This window comes from Haemaphysalis longicornis, unplaced genomic scaffold (assembly GCF_048455015.1).
Source record: "Haemaphysalis longicornis isolate Haplotype H1 unplaced genomic scaffold, Haemaphysalis longicornis Haplotype H1 scaffold_10, whole genome shotgun sequence".
Taxonomy (NCBI): domain Eukaryota; kingdom Metazoa; phylum Arthropoda; class Arachnida; order Ixodida; family Ixodidae; genus Haemaphysalis; species Haemaphysalis longicornis.
The window spans coordinates 33,688,312-33,710,301 of NW_027526204.1; the positions used below are offsets into that span (position 1 = coordinate 33,688,312).

The window sequence follows — 21,990 nt, forward strand, 5'->3', positions numbered from 1 at the left end:
ATAACGTCAAACTTGGGTCTTAGGTCTTGCAATAAAAAAGTCAAACATTGGTCAATGTTGAATGCATGCAGCAGCAAAACGCTTCCTTGTTAAATTACAAAATATAATTGCTAAGTAAATATATCGGTATCTTCAGGCTGCTGTCGTAAAAATCGCCTAAAGTAAAGAAGTCCTGTCTGGTCTACAATAGAGGGTAGGCACCAATGCATGCAGTAATTTAGTGAAAAACATTGATGTACATCGAACCACGAATGTCGCATTCGAGATGGTGACCACTGAAAACCATCAATGCTTAAAGCATATTTCGGTTGGGTGGCTTGTTTATTGGTATGCTAGTTTGCTAACCAACTATAATGTCAAACGCACTATGATACTGGTGGTGTTGGAAGAAACTTCACCATTGCGGAAACAAAAAGATTTTATGAAAGTTTTTCGCATTTTTAATGCAATGCTGCGCTATGGTTACGATCATGCTAACATAAATCTCTGTTGTCGCTATGAGGTCGGAACAATCGAACATATAGTAGTGACGCTGTACTTAAACCATACTGAATTCCCCAGTTACCCGCTGAAGTTTGTCAGTGGTTAAAGTTACCCGCATATTTACTGAGTAATTATATTTTGTAATCTAACGAGGAACCGTTTTGCTGCTGCATGCATTCAACATTGACCAATGGTTGGCTTTTTATTGCAAGACCTACCTCAGTTTGACGTTATCTTGATGGATGAAAGGACGTTACAGATTTCAAGCATTCCGCTAGGTTGCATGTTTTACGGACGTTTCTGTCGGTGTACGAGCGAGATATTACCTAGTTTTTCTTTGAAACCACATTGCGATTGAGCTGCGAGCGTCGGCATGCGATGCAGCCGTAAACATAAACATACTCATAAACATAGATGTGCATCAAACCACGAATGTGGCATTCGAGATGGCGACCACTGAAAACCATCAATGTTAAAGCATATTTTTGTTGGTTGTCTTGCTTAATGGCATGCTAGTTGGCTAACCAAGTATAATGTCAAACACACGAATGATATTGGTGTTGTTGGAAGAAACTTCACCATTGCGGAAATAAAAATATTTTATGAACGTTTTTTGTATATATAATGCAGTTCTGCGCAAAGGTTGTGATCATGCCTACATGAATCTCTGTTGTCGCTATGAGGTCGGAACGAACGAACATATAGTAGTGACGCTGTACTTAAACCATACTGAGAATCCTCGTTACACGCTGAAGTTGGTCAGTGGGTAAGGTGTTACTCAGATGAGCCGAAGAATATTGGCTCGATACCGCCTTTCATGCTTTGTGTGGATGCGAAGAAGAAAAACGCCCTTTTGTAGGGATTTCAACACAAGATAACCACTACCAGGTGGTACAAATAAGTTAGTTTACCTGCACTTCGGCCCGCATCGTCACCCAGCTGGAGCGTTGGCACGTTATAGCCTTCTTCAACCAACTTTTTCGTGCAAGCGCGTAAAAGTGCTTATATGTTTCCAGAAATATGTAATTAAACGTTTTCGTCCTGCCGATCTGCAAGCAAACACTACTTATCTTTTTGGGCGGCTTCAAAGCAGCAGGTGAAAGCGAATACAAAATATTATAAGTACAACATCCGTCAAGTAACTCTCAAGTGATTTGTAATTATCGTGGCCTTATTTGCCAAAAATGAAGCTTGCATTACTAAGTGAAGGTGCAGAACCCTCAGGGTTCGTAAACGGGAACTTGTTGATTAGAAAAAAGTACCTCGAAAGTGGTATCCTACTCACGGCATTATCCTTGCCGATTTCCTATAACGTTTCTCTTGCGCTCACTGAAACGGTTGTGATCTACTGCGCCCACTGCGCGGATCGCTTGCCCAACGCCGGACTTTCGGTCGGCCTGTCCGCGAAGGATCGTTGCACTTGGTTTGGTGAGTTGAAAATTAATCCGCCTCCACAATATGAGCTACAGAACATTGGTGCTTACGTCGTTAGTAATTTATGGACAAATGTTTTCCCGCACATTGTTAATAACAGAATATGTAAGGAATCAACACATGTGTTGTATATTAGCTGTGATGATTAGTTGATATTTAAAACAGAAGAATTTTAAAATTATTATTGGAGAGCAGCAGGTTTAATAGCCTAGCATGTCAGGAGCCGTAGCATCCTAAGAAAATATAATCCAGCTTTAAGCAGAATTTTTCAACTTTAAATTTAGAAGCCAAATAAACCCTTTTTTCAAGACTTACATTCTGCTTAATTTCAAGTGCGGCATAATTAGATTGATGGGATGTACTTAGGCAAAAAGTCTAGCCTTGATGTTCGAGGATGGAGAGGGTAAATATGTTGTTGTTGGAAAGCTTTATTTTGGGATTGGGAGACAATATGTTGCCCAAAATGTTTCCCAAACTGTGTCACCTCGTCGGCTCTGTTAGATAGTAATGTCGAGTATATAGACAGTACCTTGTTTTCCTTTCAAGCCACATTGCGATTCAGCTGGCAAAGTCGGCATGGGATGCAGTCGTATTTATCTAGCAGGTCCTTTGAACTTTTCTCGACAATTTTTCTCGTCAAGGGAAATTGTTATCTTTAGGCTCACCAGGAATTCTTTTATGTCCTTAACAGCTCTAGTTAAGTGTTTGAGCATATTGAAGTTTCGTGCATTTCTGTTATTATGTGTAAAGTATTTATGAGATTTTTATTTTGTGGTTTCCAAAACTCCATAACATAATTTCCGACACCAAAAAGCTAAGTTGGCTTGCGGCTATTGCGTGGTTGATTCCACGTGGACACGCATTATTCTCTAGCCAATTGTAAGATATCTTACTACGAGCAATGTAGTTCGACACGCATTACGCCTGCAAGACGGTGCCAATAGCCCTCTTTGGGCACCCGCAAGAGCGGCTGACTGTATCTAGAATTTTTTTTGACATACTGGTGCTGCTTTTCTTGTTTACAGGAAGTTTTTTTAATATATATCACTTCAGATATACAGTGGTAGAAAAGGAGAGCTGGAAGTTTAAAAAACACAAGGCGTGAGCTTTTCTAGTGAGGAAACAATTTACACTCAGCAGAATCAAGTATCCCTCGTGCAGGCTTGTCTGAGATTCGGCGTATTACAATGAAAACGTGGTTAATAACACTGAAATTCAGATTAAGCTCTTAACATGTCACTAGAGAGGTGTAGCAGAGTTTACTGTTTTTACAGCCTAATTCAGGGTATAATGGAAAAAATCTGTAGAATGGAAGCCCCCCCCCCCCTCCAAGCAAGCTGCGAGGCTGTGTTTAGGATAGCAGCATGACAACACAGCCGTTTGGTATCGGTGACCACATAATAGGGCTATAGAAAACACAACATCTAAACTTGACTACATCCGGATCATAAAAACGTTACACATAAAGCTTTAAAAGCTGGAAACAAGTCACTAGCTTTACAAGTTCTCACGGATGCTAGGGAGGCGAGTTTGTGCTTGTCATGGAGGTTGTCAAGGCTAGTTTAAAGATAACAGATTACCTGAACAAATACATTACTGCGGATATCTTTTCAAGATAACTTCAAGCTAAATATTACTGCATCGCATGTCGACGCTGCACGCTGATGCGCAATGTTGTTCGAAAGAAAATCAAACTGATCTCTCAGTCATTCCACGAGCCAAAAGTTAGTAATAATGCGACCCAGTAGAGCACTTAGCCGAGCGAAGTGTCGTTAGAAAAACAAAGTGTTTATTGAATCATGCCACTCATACCACGATAGTAGCGTAATGCTAGCATGTCACATACTCAAATTCTTACCTGAAGGTAAATGTCGTTAAAAAAAACAAAGTAATCTCTCCAACAAAATGTCGCTAGAAAGATAAAAAGTAAGCAATCTCTCACTCATACCATGAGAGAAACGTAACGCAAGCGTGCCACCTAGTGGAATACTTAGCTAAGGGTAAATGGCGTTACAAAGAAAAAATAAGAATCTCTTATTCACACCATGATAGAAACGTAATGCAAGCATGTCGCCTAGAGAAATGCTTCACTGAAGCGAAATGTCGTTAGAAAGAAAAACAGTCATCTCTTACTCATACTTCGACAGGAACATCATGCAAGCATGCTACATAGTGGCATGCTTGTAATTTGTTACGTCTTTACACTCATCACACCTTCTGAAGTCGTGTGCGTTGGTAAAAAATACGCCAATATATGGCAATATTGAATGTATGTAGCAAGATAGCGCATCCTCGCTAGCTTGAGCCAATTGCAAAAAAAGGAGCTACCTTAAGGCTAATGCCGTAAAAGTAATTTACAGTAAAGTACTGCCCTGGGTACCGTACAGAGTATGCATCAATAGATGCTGCATATTTTTGGATAAAGGGTAAACCTGTGTAGAACTTCGAATGTCGCAGCGGAAAAAGGCAGAACTGAAAGTTTGAAATGCTTAAATCCGATCAAAGTTTTTTGCTGCTTTCAGGACATGCTGCTACCTGAAGACAGAATATCCCGCAGAACTGCTACGCGTAGTTGATTTTTGCTGCTCTGGAACAACCTCCCCTATTACCCAAAAAAAGATGTTCTGATTGTTATCACATTTTTTTTTATTTTACCATTAGTATGATCACGGTTGCCTCTGAGTACGGCACGAAGCAACTTGCAGTGAGTCTGTGCTTAAACCACATTGGATTCTTCAGCTACCCTCCATGGTGGCTCCACTAAAAGCTGTTTTGGAGTTGAGCCGAAACACACGGGATAAACTTTGGCCGCAGTGGCTTCTTTTTTGTTGAGGCGAAAGCGGGAAACCCTCTGTGTGGAGATTTCATCGCATGGTAACTATGCCCGGGTGGGTAAATTTATTGGTAACGTTGGTTGGCAACGTTTGTGTAAATAGGCTTGCATTAAAAAAGGTCTTCATCAGGCTACAGTTACGAGATTTTGCTTCCGAAATTCATGTAACTGTACTCTGATGAAGGCACGTCCCATTGCCACTACGTAAGTAAACCTTTATGATTATTGTTCTTGATGTGTATCCGACTCTTTGCTTATAGTAATTCTGGGCCATTTGAGAGTTCTCCGTTATATATATACATATTGAATCAGAATAGGACATTAGGGGCTCATTGAATCAAGACAAAAAACAGTAGGAAGTCAAGAAAAGCTCGGAAAGCAAAAGGGAGAATGTGGTAGGTTATTGAAACGCATCAAGAATTTAGAAAGACAGAATAAATGGGCAGAAAAAATGCCCGCAAGGTGGGATCCGAACCCAGGACTTCCAGAATTTTTAAAGTTTCCATAACGTTCAACATTCTTTCAAAGGTTTCCTTAACTGCCATCCCTTATTTCTGCTTATATATATATATATATAAGCCAAGTAGATATAGAGACACGCGAGAAAAACATAAAAAAAGAAATAAAAGTTTACTCACGTTTTAAGAAGATCACTTCCTTTCTTCTCTCCTTCTCTTCCTGAAACGTTAGTAAACATTCATTTTGATTTTTTTTATGTTTTTTCGTGTGCCTCTGTCTCTACTTACCTTATATAAATATATATATATACGATATAACGTTTCAACGTTTCTGCGGTTTTACAGCCTCCCCTTTACGTTGGGGCAAAATTGGTGAACTTCCCAAACGTTCAGTCGCATCGAAGTCGCATGAACTCATTTACCCGTAGGTGACCGTTCAACCAAGCCACACGAATGCACATGGTGCGTTCCACAGCCACGGTGGACGCTGAACTTGCAACAGGCTGTGGCAGGACATGCCGCCAGACCTTTTCACCCCCGGCAATGGCAGAACGCGCAAGGACAGCCGCGGGCCCCGCCAGATGGACAACAGTCAGAGGCCCCTCGCAAGGGTAAACGCAGCATCCGAGACGTGAGTTCCCCTTACAAGGGGAACAGCGCAGCAACCTTTAAACCTCTTTATGGCGCAGCAACCTTTAAACCTCAACTTCATCATCATCATCAACAATTTCGATAATCTCAAGCTCTATAACCTGCATTTAAACTTGAAGTCTCGAAGGGACCGGAAATACATAGAATTGTACTTATTCCATAAATTCAACTTGTGGTTGGGCTGGTTGAACTGTGGTGCTATTGCTACAGAGGCACTGTTAGGAGTGTCGGCCCCCAGTGAATTAGGCGTAAGTTCATAGGTTGACTCGTTTCTCCAATGTACTCCTTTAGAGAGAATGAGCATTCTAGCATATACACAATGTTAGAAGAAATGCACGTGAAGCTTGAATTATTCTTGTGAACGTATTGGCTGGCTGTGCTATTGACAATGTGCAATCCGTCTGCAGATGTTTGCAGGTCTTGCATCTAGGGCGGAGGCAAGGGCTGATGACTGGTTCGTGGGAAGCGCGAATTTTGGCATGAACTAAAATGTCTTCGAAGTTCCTATTTATTCAGTAGGTAGCTCTTGGGGCTTCCGGGAACGTCTTTTTAAGTCGTCATTACTTGCTAGAATGGGGTAGTATTTCCGCAGGATGTTGTTTATGTTTGGAAGCGCGTTTCAGAATTCCGTTATTAAGGCTGGTTGTCGGGCGTTTTGGTTTCTGCATTGCTGCTTGAGCACTTACTCTGTTTTTTATTTGGATGCTCTTTCGTAAGCCATATCCAGCGAGCTGACCGGGTGATTACTGCTTGCCAGGGTGGACTTTACTTCATTACGGGCTTTGTATAGTCGGTGTTATTACTGCATACTCTTCTTAGTCTGGTAGCCTGTACTCTAAAGATACTTTGCAGAGTCGTGGGTGATGACTAGTGTAGTCTAGGTACTGTTGCCTTTTCGTTGGTTTCCTATAAAGCATGGTTTTCCGTTTACCATTGTCAACAACAACAGTGGTGTCTAGGAAGTTCACTTGTTTATCCCATTGCTGGCATGAGAACTTATTGGTCGGGTGCAAACAATTAAGATGCGAAACAAAAATTTTAGGGTTGTGCGGCCATGCTCCAAAAATATGAAATGTCATCTATGTATCGAAGGTAAACCTTTGGGTTGAAGGGATAAAGACTTCAAGGGAAACTTCAAGTTGTCCCATAGAAAGGTTGGCGTATCTGGGTGCGAAAGGAGTTCCCATGCTGGTTCCGAAAACTTGCAAGTAGGTAGATGAGTCGAAGCCGAGATAACTGAGAGTTAGAACTAATTTTAGTAAAGTAATGTAGACTTCCAATGCATGTTGGTGCCGGTTTTCTTTTAAGGCCTTTGATGTAGATGCTATCGCTTTGGTGATGGGAGTGTTCGTATAGAGGGCGGATACGTCGAGCGTGACCAGAAGGGCGTCATTAGGTATTTGCCCACCATAGTTTATTGCTTAAAATATGCGGAAGAAGTGTGGGGTGTCCTGAACAAATGAAAGGTGAAAAGTCGGAAGGTCTGCCAAATGGTGATCCAGAAACACAGACAATGCTTACGTAGGGGTGTTGCTGGTACAAATTCTAGGATGTGCTAGGTATATTAAAGGAAATACTAGGATTGGCTAGGTTAAATGGGTAAATGAATGTGTGGAGCTCCGCGTCACCGTGCTGCCAGATCTTGAACAGTGGCTTATATTTTGAGAGCCAGGAAAGTTTGATTCGAGGTGAGACATAAAGATATTGCCGCAGTTGGGCCCGATTTCAGTTCCCATTGGGTGTTCCGCGGACTTGCACCGAATATACCCCGTCAAACTAAAAAGTGTTAAGTTCAATCGACAGAATACCCCATAGACAGAAAAGACTAGCCAATAGACAGAAAAAAAGAAGCAGGTCGTTGAAGATTCAACGAAACGCTAGCAAATTCCTCCCTGATACCAATAGTTCGCGACCGACATTTGTAGTGAAATAACCTACAAAAGGGTACGGCCAGTACTTATTTAAATTCGGAAGGAGACGATATGACGCATTCTATGTCCTTGCCGCACGCTGTGTAGGGCAAGAAACAGCTATTTGGTACTGAACAAGGTTTGGTTGACTCTTGCAAACAAACAAGTTTTATCCCTATGTTTCAGTAGCCCATGCTAAGCTACCATCGACTACTTCTGCTCGCTTGCTAATTTGGCAAGGGCATACGGTTACCTAGAAAGGTGCAGAATCGGAATAAAGAAATCTGGTTTTGCATTAAAGGAAGATTATGGGCGGGATACAGTCTAGACGGGGCCCTTAATGACACCAATATACTCCGTCCAGGCTTTTCCAATCCCGATGACAAAACGTGTTTAGCTGGAGCTGGCATTGCAAAAACAGAGCTCCCTCACCGGCCCAACCATGAACACACCAGTGATGGCATGTTGACGTCGTATGTGAGTCAGTGTGAGCTAAAATTTCTCGACTTGCTTTTATACAGAATGTGGGTTTTATTGAAATAAGGGTCATTTCTTGATGATTGTCGCAAACTACTAAGTTTTCTCATTCCAACTGTATGGAACCAAACTTTTGAACAAATAATTTTTTGATCAGCTCGGCTTGTATTGTATCCCGATGTGGGTCTACAATTCTATAAAAGCAAAAATAAATTTTTGCGTGAGTGCACGGGCCGTGGTTCGATCTCAAAAAACATTGGCAATATGTAGGGGGTGATTTCCGATATAACGAATTCCTTGCGCTGTGTATTTTGAAGTCCCTACCTTATAAGGTGTATTTCAAGTGGGAAATAAATTACGCTTCGATTTTGTTGTTCTGTTGTGTATAATAGCGTCCCGACTGCATGTTCAAACCTGTGCCTTCGTCAATAACGCTCTGTTGAAACTGACAGCTTGTACTCGCATCAGCCTTCTGTGCTTGTCCCTTTATCGGACAACAAAAAGTAGGATATTACGCCCACCAAATGCCGGGAACTCAAACTAAGAGAAGTAAAATGAAAAGTTATCGTGACAGCCTTAAAAGCAGTGTTGTAGCGTTTGAAGGACGCGTCAGTTTATTCCCGGTGTACTGCGACGCCAAAAGGCGACGCCAGCAACAATCCACGTGACTGCTTTTTGTGTCTCTGATTGGTCGAATCAGCCTTAAAAGAGCCCTGAAAATTTCCTCGCGGCATTTCCGGCCGCTCAGTTGTTCAACTTTCAGATCACAGAGTGAGCGAAACAGCGTTGTGGTAAGCACGCTCAAATTTCTTCTCAGTGCTTGTGGGAAAGTTCATAGGGCAAAGTGTTTTGCGAAGGTTAAAGCAGCCATGGCTGCTGATCCTGCAACTGCTGTTAAAGTGCAACCATACGCGTGTAAAACTTATGCACCAACTATATACTTTTTTTCAAGTTCGACTTTTAACATAGCCTAAATTAGTTTAAATAGCCGTAATGCGTTCATATTTTTTGTAGAATGGTTTGAAGAAATTGGTTCATGTTTGCTACATTGAATAAAAATGCCTCCTAAAACTAACAGCAGGGAGCCGAAGTTCAATCACTGTCGAGGTTTTTGCAAGATACTCACACGAAATGAATATAAATAAAATAGTAAATATTTTTTCTGTCCTGCCTTGGTTGCTCAGTGGCTAAGGCGTTGTTCTGATGCGCCCAAGGATGTGGGTTCGCATCCCGCTGCGGCTGTATTTTTTGTGAAAAGGGTGAAAGGCGAAAACTCCCTTGTGTCCGAGATTTCGTCGCATCTTAAAGATATTCAGTTCGTGGAATGCGAACCGGAGCCCTCCACTACAGCGCGCCTTATCAACTGTGGAGCACCGGGGCCTTAAGCACCACAATCAATCGATCAATCAATCAATCAATCAATAAATCAATCAATCAATCAATCAATCAATCAATCAATTGTTCAATTATCAACCATTCAATCATGTATTCGAATAATCAATCAATCAATCAACCAACTTTTCCTGCTTCATATCGTTAGCAAAGAATAAATAAATGCCCTGTTATATTTTCGTACACACTCTAATTGTTGTGTACCTTTGTGTACTCGCACTATTGTATTTTAACTCAGTAATTCATGCTTTGTTATTTGCAGACTTTTAAATTCACCATGGCCTTTCCCGCAATGGTAAGAGAGTCTTAAAAAAATATTTCACTTTATATGGGCGTTTCCCTTATGTTGCTCTTACTGCGACAATGATTGCAGTAAACGAACCTAATGTCTGTTAGACGCATCATGTCGGAACATTTAATGAGAAACATATCGGTAGATATAACAGCGTGGTCCTCTGAGCAGGAAAATACCATTAAGGAAGTTTAAAATAGTGCGTTTTAACTTTGGACAGTTATCGGCATATGGCGGCTTTTAGTGATACTGTGTTAGTCCGCAAGGCGAGCGCAACGCTCCTGAACCACAGTGCACTCTCCCACTTTGCCACTAGAAGACAGCTTTACATCTCTAGGATTCTTACATGCCTCACAGGTGGCGATGCCTATCGCGAGCGCTTTTTGTCAAGCCCCCCGTTTTTGGCATATATTCAGGACTAAGACCCTCTTTAGTTACACAATTCTTCACACAGTACGGTAGCCTAAATGGTTTAGAGTCATTTCTTGGCAATAATAAAAGACGAAGCCTATTTTGTCTCATGTTCATAGATGGCTAAAAAAAACCACCCGTTGCAAAAATCGTGTTTGTGAGTGACTGTGCATATTCGTAGCGTTTTCAACATACAGCTCGCTCTAGGCTGTACTCGCGTGTTTCTTAAAGGGGCACTGACACAAAAATTTAGCATCTTGTTTTTTTCGTTGCGATAAGTAGCTAGTGACCTACTTATAACCTGTAGAAACCTCATTTGCATCAGCGTGCGACGGTTGTTTAATTAGAGGGATTTTAAATGCTGCCAGTCGCAGTTTCGGTTTCAGCGAGTGCCGCGAAACGATGGATTTTGTGGATTTTGTGTGAACAAAGCTGACCACGTGACCGTCGGAGAAATATCACAGAGCAGAGCCGCCGTAGCACTGTCGAATCCGCATCGACGGCAGTTTCTGCGAATGCCCCCACGTACTGATCTCGTGAGGCGCTTAATTAAAAAGCGACCGTGGATGTGACGCAGGCGCTGCGAGTGCAAATGCTACCGCGGCTAAAGAACGACGCGCGACGCTCGAGACGGTGGGTGGCAAGACGCGCGCTGGGAGCAGCCGGCCGTCTGCCTACAGGTCCGCCTACAGATGTGTTCGGCTCAGCACTGCGGCGGATATTCGAGTGCCGCTCTCGTAAGCGGTGCAGATGACAATTTTTAATGCAACCCGCCATCGCATCATTAACTCCTTTCTCATGTAAGCCACTATGGTCGGGACTTGGGGACAATTTCGTGCAGCGGTAACAAGCTATCACTCGAGCTACCTGAGCCGGCCTGGGCCACTTCGCGGCCGTGGCCGCCGCCTGCACAGCGACCGTGCGGCTAGCTCAGTGAGCTTTTCGTGCCTCCGGCGCGTTTTCGCATCCAGTGGTAATAAACAGTAATAGAAACAGAGTGCCTAGAATCGCTGTAGAACTTTGGTCGCGGCCAGCTGCCCGATGAGCTGACGAAATCACGGCGCCTCCGCCGCCAACACGACCGGCTTGGCCGCCAACGACCGGGTCACGCGACCGGGTCGTTCGTTCTCGAGAGCAGAAGCTCCGCCCTCCGGCCCTCCGATTGGAGCGGCGAGCCCGGCGAGCCCGCGTAAAACGCCGGTAGTGCGGAAGCGGCAAACACAAACTCGTGACGTGTTTGGATGTTGTTTTTTACAATTGCGCGTGGTCCTCTGCTGGCTGCTCGGTTGCGTTTCGCACACTTCAAAATTGATTTTAAATATGTTCTAGGCTGTATTCGCCGCTGATATTTTGCAGATGATGTATATGTGTTCCCACCAATCTATCTCCGACGTTATCTCGCCTTCAAAATTTTGTGTCAGTGCCCCTTTAAATTTGTTAAAGTGTATAGTCAAAACAAGCCAACTGAGCGCTCCCTAGCTATTACAAAAGCAACGTTTTCAACTGTCACAATAATGGGCAGTGCAAAACAGCCATCGAAGGGTTTTGTATACGGAGCGGATAGCAACATGGAGTTCACCTTGAATACGTAGAAATAAGCTATTCACGGGTAATACGTGCTTTATAATTGCAATTTCCAATCGAAAAAGCTGATTGCTGCCAAAGAAGTATAACCTACGTTTGCGTGATTATGAAAACTGGCAGGTTTTATGCTTGAACCGCGTGTTTTTAAAATGGTCGTTTCACCGGGAGATTTTTCGTGTATCCGGTAGGTGTTAAACGTTTATGCAGAAATCATCAACGGTCCTTTATTCGCAGGTAATTTTTTGAAAAGGCGTTCCTTGTTTTTCTTCGCGGGGCTTACGAAGTTGTGCTATTGTTGTGGGAATCGTTGAAGGTAGGAGACGTCGTTGAGACACAAACACTTATTTATTTAACGGTTGTAAGGAGCTACAATAACCGTGCCTCTTGTTAGGCTTCCGTACGTGCCATCTTTTCTTTTTCTCTCTCTCTCTCGTCTTTTCCTCTTCTCTTGGCTTGGATTCTGTCGGTGGCGTGTCGCTATCTAGCCGAACCAAGCTCTTCGTTTTGAGTTTCGGTTTCGTTTTTCCACACATTCCCCCCCAAAATGACGTAAGTCTTTCTTTTACTGCTACGTAATTTTCAATGGGTACACTAGCTGTATCGGTCGCTTGAGCGTTGACCCTCCGGGCATTCTCAGGAGGCACGATCGAATCTTTCCATCTCGTCCTGGGAACACCTTTTGGATTCTTACAAGGCTCCATTGCTGCCGGGGTAGTTGCGAGTCTCCAAGGAGAACCAAGTCCCCAACCGCAAGGATTTTCCCTTGGCGTCGTTTTTGTTGTGGAGATTTCGCAACTCTGTCAAGTATTCCTTGGTCCATATACGCCAGAATGCTTTGATGGCCAGCTGTCGACGGGTCCAAAGCTTGTGCAGGCTGTCGTCAATATTGTCATCCTTAATCCCCACACTTGGTAGCGTTGTCAGTCGTTTGCCCGTCAAGAACAGGGAAAGACATAGTGATACCGGTTCCCCCACCTCGTCATAGAGTTTAGTTAATGGTCTGGAGTTCAATACTGCCTCTACTTCTGAAAGCACGGTTGCAAGCTCATCAAATGACAAATATCTTGAGCCAATTACTTTCTTAATTGCAAGCTTGGTGGATCCAACGAGGCGTTCGTACAACCCACCCCACCATGGAGCACGCTCAACTATGAACTTCCATTCAATGCGTGCGTTTGAGATGAAGTCAAGTGTTGCAGGGTCGCGCAATGACTTCCAGAGCTTCGAAAGTTCTTTTTTTGCTCTTTTAAAAGACATGGCGTTGTCGCTGTATATGACTCGAAGGATTCCTCTCCTGGATATGGATCTCCTGAGTGCCATCATGAACGATTCAGTGGACATGTCTCTTACGAGCTCTAAATGAACAGCTCTGGTTACGGCACAAGTGAACAATGTAACATACGACTTGTGCATTGCGCTCTCTCCTTTGACCAGAAGCGGTCCCGCAAAGTCGACTCCCGTGACTTCAAACGGTTGTGCCTCGGGGACTCGGTCTCGCGGAAGCGGTGCGATTACCTCGGTGGCTGGATGAGCATTGAACTTCTGAGAGGTCATGCACCCCTTAATTATTCTTTTCACCAGCTGGCGTGCACGCACCACGTAGAATTTCTCTCTCAGCTGTACGAGTGTGTCCCGCACTCCCCCGTGCAACACTTGAAGGTGACTGCGGCGAGCGATCAGCTCGGCTAACCGGTGGCCGCTTGTTAACGCGATGGGATGTTGTTCGTTGTACGGCTTCGCACTTTGCTGGAGTCTTCCCATGATTCGGAGCACACCGCCATTGTCCATGAACACGGGAAAATCTCGGAGTGGTGAGTCTGCGGGAAAACGTTCGCCCGTTTCTGTGCATTCGATCTCTCGCTGCAGATCTTCACGCTGTGCTAGCCTTATCCAGTGTTTCTCGGCTTCGCCCAGTTCGCGTGTCGTTAACGAGCCAGATTCATTGCTGGTATGGCGCAACCTATGAACGTATCTCATAATCCATGCTGTTACACGGAGAAGTCTCGCTGCTTCACTGTATCGTGTTATGTCCAGCACTGTCTGTGACGTGGAGCTTGTAGCCTGGAGAACTGCCGGAACCCTCTTTTCATCTGTTGCCGCCGCGGTGTTGCTGGGTGGCCAGTGATTCGGCCAGACGTTCTCGGGCAACCCCATCCACTCAGGTCCTTTCCACCAGAGCGAACTTTCCACAAGCTGCTGACCGCTGAACCCTCGGGTCATGCAGTGTGCCGGATTTCCAGATCCAGGACAGTGTTTCCAAAACGCAGGGTTCGTGATGCGTTATATCTCGGTGACTCGATTCTACACGAACTGCTTCCATTGGGATGGTTCGCCTGTCACCCAGTGCAGGGCCACAGTCGACTCTGTCCAGAAGTATATTTCCTGCGGTCGTTCCTTCAAGTTATTCGTTATGTATCGGCCCAATCTAGCTGCCAACAAACAAGCCATCAGCTCCAGCCTCGGCAGTGTCAGCTGCTTGAGCGGTGCGATCTTTGACTTGCCCATGAGGATACTAGACGTAGTATTGCCTTCTGCATCTGTAACACAAATGTACGCCACTGCCCCGTAGGCCACAGGGCTAGCATCGGCGAACACATGTAGCAACGTTTTCTGCGGAAGTCCAGTCGTGGCAGCACGGTAGCAACGTTGCACATGCACTCTTTGCAGTTCGTTCAGTTCACAACACCACTGCCCCCACTTAGTGTCTAAGTCCTGCGGTAACACTTCGTCCCACTCCACGTTTCGTTGCCAGAGTTCCTGGAATTGAGCTTTGGCTCTAACGGTGAATGGTGTCAGCCATCCAAGTGGATCATACAGACGAGCTGTAGTTTTCAGCACAGTTCTTTTCGTGCTTGTTCCAGGATCGGGCGGTGCGCTCGTGGTCGGCGTGAATGTGAGCTCGTCGCTGATGGGGTTCCATGTTAATCCCAGCACCTTGAGAACACCCGAAAGGTAACCTAGATGCCTGGATTCTTGACCGTCGCTGATGTGTTCACTCACTTCCTTGCTGTTCGTTGCCCATTTGTGCAGTTTTATGGAGGCAGCATTGAAGATTGCATTAGCTTCCGGGTAAATCTTCAAGGCTTCTTCCCCATTTTCTGCTCCAGTTAGGAGGTCGTCCACGTGCAAGCAGTCCGCTAGAATTCTTGCAGTGACGGGATACTCTCCCTCCATACTTCTGAGGTGGTTCTGTAGCGTTGCTGTAAGTAGGAAGGGACTTGCTGTTGTTCCGAACGGGACCCTCGTCAATCGCCACGCCTGCACTTTCGGCTTCAATTCAGTCGTTTCTGGTGCGGTCTCGAACCAAAAGAACCTCAAGGCGTCTCGGTCTTCTTCTCGTATTCCGATTTGCAGAAATGCCTTTTCGATGTCTGCCACTAACACAATTCTGTGGCTTCGAAAGTTAAGCAGTAGTCCAACGAGGTCAGTTGTCAGGTTTGGGCCACTTTCAAGGTTTTGGTTGAGCGACTTTGCGTGGTTTCCATGTGATGGCGCGTCGAATACCACTCGGACTCTCGTTGTGTCACATGCCTCCCGTATCACCGGTTGGTGTGGCATGTAGTATATCGGTCCGTTGCTCACATCCTCTTCAACCCCAGCCTCAGCCACGCCCTCCGTACAGTACTGTCGGATGACGTCATCGTAAGTTTGCAGCAGGTCAGGGCCTTTCTTGAGGCGGTTCGTTAGCTGCACCAAGCGTTTTAAGTGTGAATGCACTTTATAAGCGACCCTGAATTCCGTTGACCGCCGTCCGTCCACATAGCAACAGCTGCGGGTGCACGCGCTCCTCGTCTTCCTTGGCAACGGGGTGAGATGGGAGACATGGCACATACCCACGTGGGGATTGGCCAGGAATCTCCTCGTCTTCCTTGGCAACGGGGGGAGATGGGCGCGCGCTGCCTGGCCGCTGACATGGCACATACCCACGTGGGGGATTGGCCAGGAATCGGGCGTGAGAAGGGCTAATGCACCCGCTTAAAGGAGTACTGACACGAAATTTCAAAGCTGAGATCCGCTCTAGCAATCAAGTACAACGACAACACAATAGAAAACTATTCTGTCCAACTTGCTGAGAGTCAATGGCACGAAATTTGCAATAACATGAAAGGCAACCTTGGCATGAGGAGAACGTGGTCCCTCTTAAGACACCTCTTAGACCCCGCTCGCGCAAAAACAGAACAGGGCCATCGGCTCACAGCCATCGTACAAAAGTTCCCGGGTACTAATCAGCAACTAATCAATAGAGTTTGCTCCTTATATCTTCCTTCAGGAGACGCTCAGCAGCTTCCATCATATCAAGGCGCACCAAATAATGATCTAGATGCCGCCATCACGGAGGCAGAAGTGCGCAGTGCTCTTCTGGCTATCCGCCCAGGATCCGCACCGGGTCCGGATGGAGTGACCAATAAAATGCTCCGAAACCTTGATGATCCTTCAATCTAGGCTCTTACGGAATACTTCAATTATTTTGGGGAACGCGGTACACTCCCTTCCGAAGGGAAACACGCTAAGGTCACGCTCATCCCGAAACCTAGAAAGCCCCTTACCATTGATCATCTCCGACCCATTTCTCTCACATCATGCATTGGTAAGGTCCTAGAGCACATTATTCTCGCCCGCCTAACGCTCCATCTCAATTCCACTAACGTTCTTCCACACTTGATGATTGGTTCCCGCCCCGGACTCTGCACTCAGGACGTCCTTCTGCAACTTTCCCGCGAGATTATCACACCTCCATCCCGACTCGACACTGCTGCTATTCTGGCGCTGGATCTCACCAAGGCATTCGACCGGGTTACCCACGCCGCCATCCTGCGTGGCGTAGAATTAATATCTCCTGGAGAGCGTATGTACAACTACGTGCGTAGCTTCCTAACATCTCGTACAGCGTTCATTCAAATAGGGGACCTTCAATCTGATACACTAACTCTTCCTTCCATAGGGACTCCACAAGGGGCCGTTTTATCACCTCTATTATTCAATTTGGCTCTCCTCAATATCCCAAAGAAACTTGAGACAACTCCGCACCTTCACTATAGCCTATACGCGGACGATATTACGCTGTGGGTCACTGGTGGTAGCGATGCACTCATTGAAGAAACATTACAGCCAGGTGCACGCCTCGTGAATGAGGAAGAACATTTGGTGGGCCTGGAGTGCTCTCCCGCAAAATCGGAGCTTCTCCTCTTACCAGCCAAATCGACCTCTCAAAATTCTCCTGACATCAAAATTTACCTGAATGAACATTTGATCCCAGAGGTGCGCACCCTCAAGGTCCTTGGTCTCGTCATTCAGCATAATCGTAGTAATACTTATATATATCGCAGTTAAGCTCCAATGTTAATCAAACAATTGGGCTCATCCGACGAATTACCGGACGCCACCACGGTCTTAAGGAGATGGAGAGAATCAGGCCTATCCAGGCCTTCATCATCAGTCGTGTGACATATTCTCTCCCATACCTGCGTGTATCGAATGCAGAAATGACCAAAATTAACTGTCTTATCAGAAAGGCCTACAAAGCTGCGCTACAAATTCCTCTGAGTACATCCACTACCAGATTTGAGCGTCCCGGGGTTCATAATACCGCCCAAGAATTGGTCGAGGTGCATCATATCAGTCAGCTCCGTCGTCTCTCAACTACTCCCACTGGACAACATATACTGATGCGTCTTGGTATCGGGGCCCCAGTCTGTTCTGGATTAGCTATCCCCATCCCGCGGTCTATCCGTGACTGCCTCCGTGTCCGTCCTATTCCGAGGAACATGCACCCCACCTACCACAGAGGTAGAAGGGAGCAACGGGCGCGGGTGCTCACCAAGAAACTCCCCATTAAACCCGACATACTATATGTTGATCCGGCAGAATACCACCACCTCGACGCATTTGCCCTCGCAGTAGTTAACAGCCCGAATGACCCCCCAGCTAACTCCCTAACTGTCCGCACCACTATCCCGGCAGCGGCAGAGGAGGCGGCAATAGCGCTCGCACTAACGACTCGGCCGTCACCCACAATTATAATCATGGATTCGAAAGCGGCCATTCAAAACTTCGCCCGTGGGTACATATCGCCCGTGGCGGCCAAAATTCTCCTTCAAAATCCCCCGACCTCCCTGGTAGACATCGTCTGAACCCCGGCGCACACCGGCTTGGGTGGAAATGATGCAGCACACAACACAGCACGATGACTTACTATCCGTGCCGGTGCCAGCCTCGTTCCCTACCACGGCGCCAGGTCAGCATGATACCATGATATCACTGCGCATTACCGCCTCGCTCGCCGTCAATACCCTCCTGCCCACCCTGAGCTGACCAACGATCAGGAGCGCTTCTGGCGACTCCTGCAGACGCACTCTTTGGCCTGCCGAGCACTTCTGCACCGAATTCACCCCTCGCAATTCCCATCGCCAAATTGTCCACTCTGCGGGGACCTAGCCACGTTGGTTCATTCCATGTGGGCCTGTCCTCAAGACCCCTTTCCACCCGTAGTTAATGAAGAGGAGTGGGAGGGAGCGCTGGGCAGCTCGGACCCAGAGGTCCAGATACTTCTGGTCACCCGTGCTGCCAACGTCGCTGCCGGCCTCAAACCGGCGGCCACACCGCTTCCGTAAACCAGCCTAAGGCTCAATAAAGTGATTCCTCCTTCTCCTCCTCCATGGCTCCTGTGGTCGTCACCGTTGAATCCGCGGAGCTGGGCTGGTAGCGTTCTTCCCTGGCGGTTCTTTGTTCTTACGTTAGGTGACGAGATGAAGTGTCCTGGTCTCCCACCTTCCCGGGTTTCGGCACCAACTTTTTCTTTTGTGGGAATCGTTGAAGGTAGGAGACGTCGTTTAGTCACAAACACTTATTTATTTAATGGTTGTAAGGAGCTACAATAACCGTGCCTCTTGTTAGGCTTCCGTACGCGCCATCTTTTCTTTTTCTCTCTCTCTCTCGTCTTCTCCTCTTCTCTTGGCTTGGATTCTTTCGGTGGCGTGTCGCTATCTAGCCGAACCAAGCTCTTCGTTTTGAGTTTCGGTTTCGTTTTTCCACAATTGTAGTTTTTAGAACAAGTGCAATATTACGGCTTCTATTCATGCAGTACGACTGAATGTGTAGTATGTTCACAAACTGTTCTCCAAAAAGTTACCCTTGACATTTGAATCAGCCGAAGTCAGTTTTAAAATTTCTAGAGTGCAGCATATATAGTGATGAACATATTGTGCTGCATTATTCGGGTGCGGATAAAAAATAGTCTACAAGAAAGTTCTGATAGGCATATCCTATTATCTTTATTGGTTATGCAAAAATGAATACTTCGGTGGAGCCATAAGTTCTGCTTAAGCACTTGTTAAGACTCTATTATTTAAGGATTGTGGGGGGAATCAGAAGGCTAATTTGGGTTTCGCTATAGATTTTCAGATACCTCATGGTGACGATGATTCTTTTTGTGGCACTAATGGCACAAGTGGTTGTAGCAAACGGATGCCTCGGCCGAGAGGTAAGATTTGAAGAAAGTTTACATGCGTATATACAATTTTACACACCTATTTGCAGACACAAATAAACATACAAAATGACACACAAACACGCACTCGCAATGCCCCCCGCCCCACCCACACACCACACGCACCTACACATACGCACGCCCACATATAGGCACACAAACACGACACGCACACACACACGCAGAAGCTTACACACACACACGGACACAGCCGCACTCGCACAGACACACAAACACACTCATACAACAACACGCAAGCGCACACTGACGCACACGCATACGCGCAGAAACACAGACATGAACACACATGCAAACGGGCGCCCATGAATACCTACAAAATACATTTCTTCTCTTGGTAACGGCGGGTCCAGAAGCCGTGTGATAAGTACATTATATTTGGTTTTCCTATGTGTACGTCTCGTTACTAATTTCAGCTTTACGGGAATGTCTGCGAATGTTTTACAATACATTCCGCGTCTAATATGTGCTGTAGGTTATAACTACAAAACCATGTTCATAGTACAAGCATGTGTATCAGCCAATTACCAGTTCAAATTGAGCTTTACCCTCTGTTTTGCCCTCCACGTGGTCCTAAGAAGGCTGAAGAAGGGTATTCAGTTTTGCAAAAACTTGTCCTGCGACATTCTGAATTCTGCAACAGCCTCAAGGGGGTACCTGGAGACTGCAAAAGAAAAACGCAATGTTCACGCATGCTGGAGGAGATAGGCTTAAGGGGTCACTTTTTGCAGCAATAAATCTTAACCGTAGGGATGTGAATAAAAAAAATAAATAAAGAAATTTAAATAAAAAAGATAAAATAAATCAATAAATTTGGGAGATTTCGAGTCGTACTAAAAAAAGATAACCTTGTATCTAAGAGCTTTGAAAAAAATACATTACCATTCATATACAAGTCTTGAATGTTGCGTCATGCAAACATTTTTTACAGCTTCAGGATCATATACGCCCTACACAAGACAACAGCAGGGATGTGACACGCAGGGAGGGAAACACTACATGATTTGAACGCTTTCCAAAATAGTAACGCTAAAAACGACGCTGCACCTAATTATAAAACGTGCAGCAGCTACAAAAAAATAAAACTTATGCAAACAAAACTTGGTGAAACGGTGAACTTGTGAACGGTAATCGGTGAGCGAAACGTGCATCAATACCATCAGGAGTAAAAAAAACGATTACTACAACGGCTAAAAATGAAGATCAGCGCCGCTACTACTTGGTTTAGAATTAATGCTGTAGAAACGTTACTCTCGTCCACTGTGTTTCAGAGTATTGTGAAGGAGTAGAAAAAAAAACTGGCAACAAGGGTTGATGGAAAGAAGGGCAATTGCGAATGACAGTGGCGTACACAGTAAGCTGGATCACGACGAACCAGCTGAAACATGCGCAGAAAATGGGACTGTAATTGGGGACTGCAGGAGTCCTGATCTTTGAAAACAGGATGAACGTATAGAGTGATGTCACCTTTGGCATAAAACTAAAATTTTTTGGACGTAGCACCAACGTGTATAAGTCTGAATCCGAAATAGGAAGCGTACATTCAGGCTTTTCCCTGTAGCGGGGCACGCCCACCGGAGTGGATGGCGGGAAAATCTTAAAGACCAACCGCCTTTCTTCAGCATGCTTTTTAGTCTCGATACATTACTTGGCTTACGTTTACGGCTTGATTAGAATGAGTGTCGTGGTGGTGTGGTTGTATGTGCATCGTCATGTTCCATGCTATTTTAATTAGGGCGCTACAGTCTAGGAGACGAAATAAAGGAAGGCAGGTGCAACGGATGTTAAGTCATAGTAATAAAGCTATTTCTTTCAGCAATATACAATTTTGTTGCAGAACTTTGAAACAAAACCTTTGAAGCAAAAGTTATCAGTTTGGTTTTGAAAGAATTGTTTTAGCTTTACCAAAATTAAAGACATTTTATCGGCGCGCTGATCTTTCCTTATGAGCATATAAAAGACATTTTCGATGTGTTCAATGAGCTATCCTAAATGCAATAGGGTCTCAGAAACATTTGTATGCTTTCTTCAGTGCTCCCTTGAAAAGGATGACTGCTGCGACATGTTCTTCTGCACGCCAACCTTTTCCGAAGAGGTGGGCATCTGCCGTGCCTTTTAAGAAGAGAGTGCGGAGGCTGAAGTGGCTCTGAGAGGTGCCTGATTCACAACAGCGGTACAAAAATGTCAGAGCAATAAAGAAACAGCCTCGACGTGACTCCATATCAGTGCTAATATGAATTGCTTGTGGGCGTGAGCATTTTTCAGTCAGCTAAACACTCGCAAAGGGATGGTGCCAGAGCTAAAATATTTTGCCTGATGGGCACTTTGGTCATATAAAAAACCGCTGAATAAATATTACCAACGTAAACAAACAGAGGGTTTTCGGTGTTGCAATGCGTTGTAGGGGCGTTCTGATCAGCTGCTCCGACCAAAGGCATGCGCTTTTGTAGCAACGTCCTTGTTGGCCCAAGCATGAGTAACGGGTATATTTTGGCGCTGTTGCGAAGACTCCCGCTGAAGCTTTCTGGATCCCTCTTTACACGTTAACACCGGCAGTTTAA

The 21,990-nt window shown here is 45.3% G+C and overlaps 1 protein-coding gene across 2 annotated transcripts in view; it reads left to right on the top strand.

Moving 5' to 3' along the window:
* LOC144158366 (uncharacterized) overlaps positions 1-21,649 on the top strand; it is a 42,657-nt gene extending 21,008 nt beyond the window's left edge. Inside the window, exons 2-5 of one of the 2 annotated variants that reach the window (XM_077689216.1) lie at positions 5,637-5,819; positions 9,901-9,933; positions 19,319-19,405; positions 21,462-21,649. In XM_077689216.1, coding sequence (XP_077545342.1) covers positions 5,724-5,819; positions 9,901-9,933; positions 19,319-19,405; positions 21,462-21,548 — 303 coding nt within the window. In that variant the 5' untranslated portion in view covers positions 5,637-5,723 and the 3' untranslated portion in view covers positions 21,549-21,649. Of the gene's footprint in view, positions 1-5,636; positions 5,820-9,900; positions 9,934-13,359; positions 14,200-19,318; positions 19,406-21,461 lie in introns of those variants that run through there. The other variant, XM_077689215.1, reaches the window with a different exon arrangement.
* The last annotated feature ends 341 nt before the right edge of the window (positions 21,650-21,990 follow it).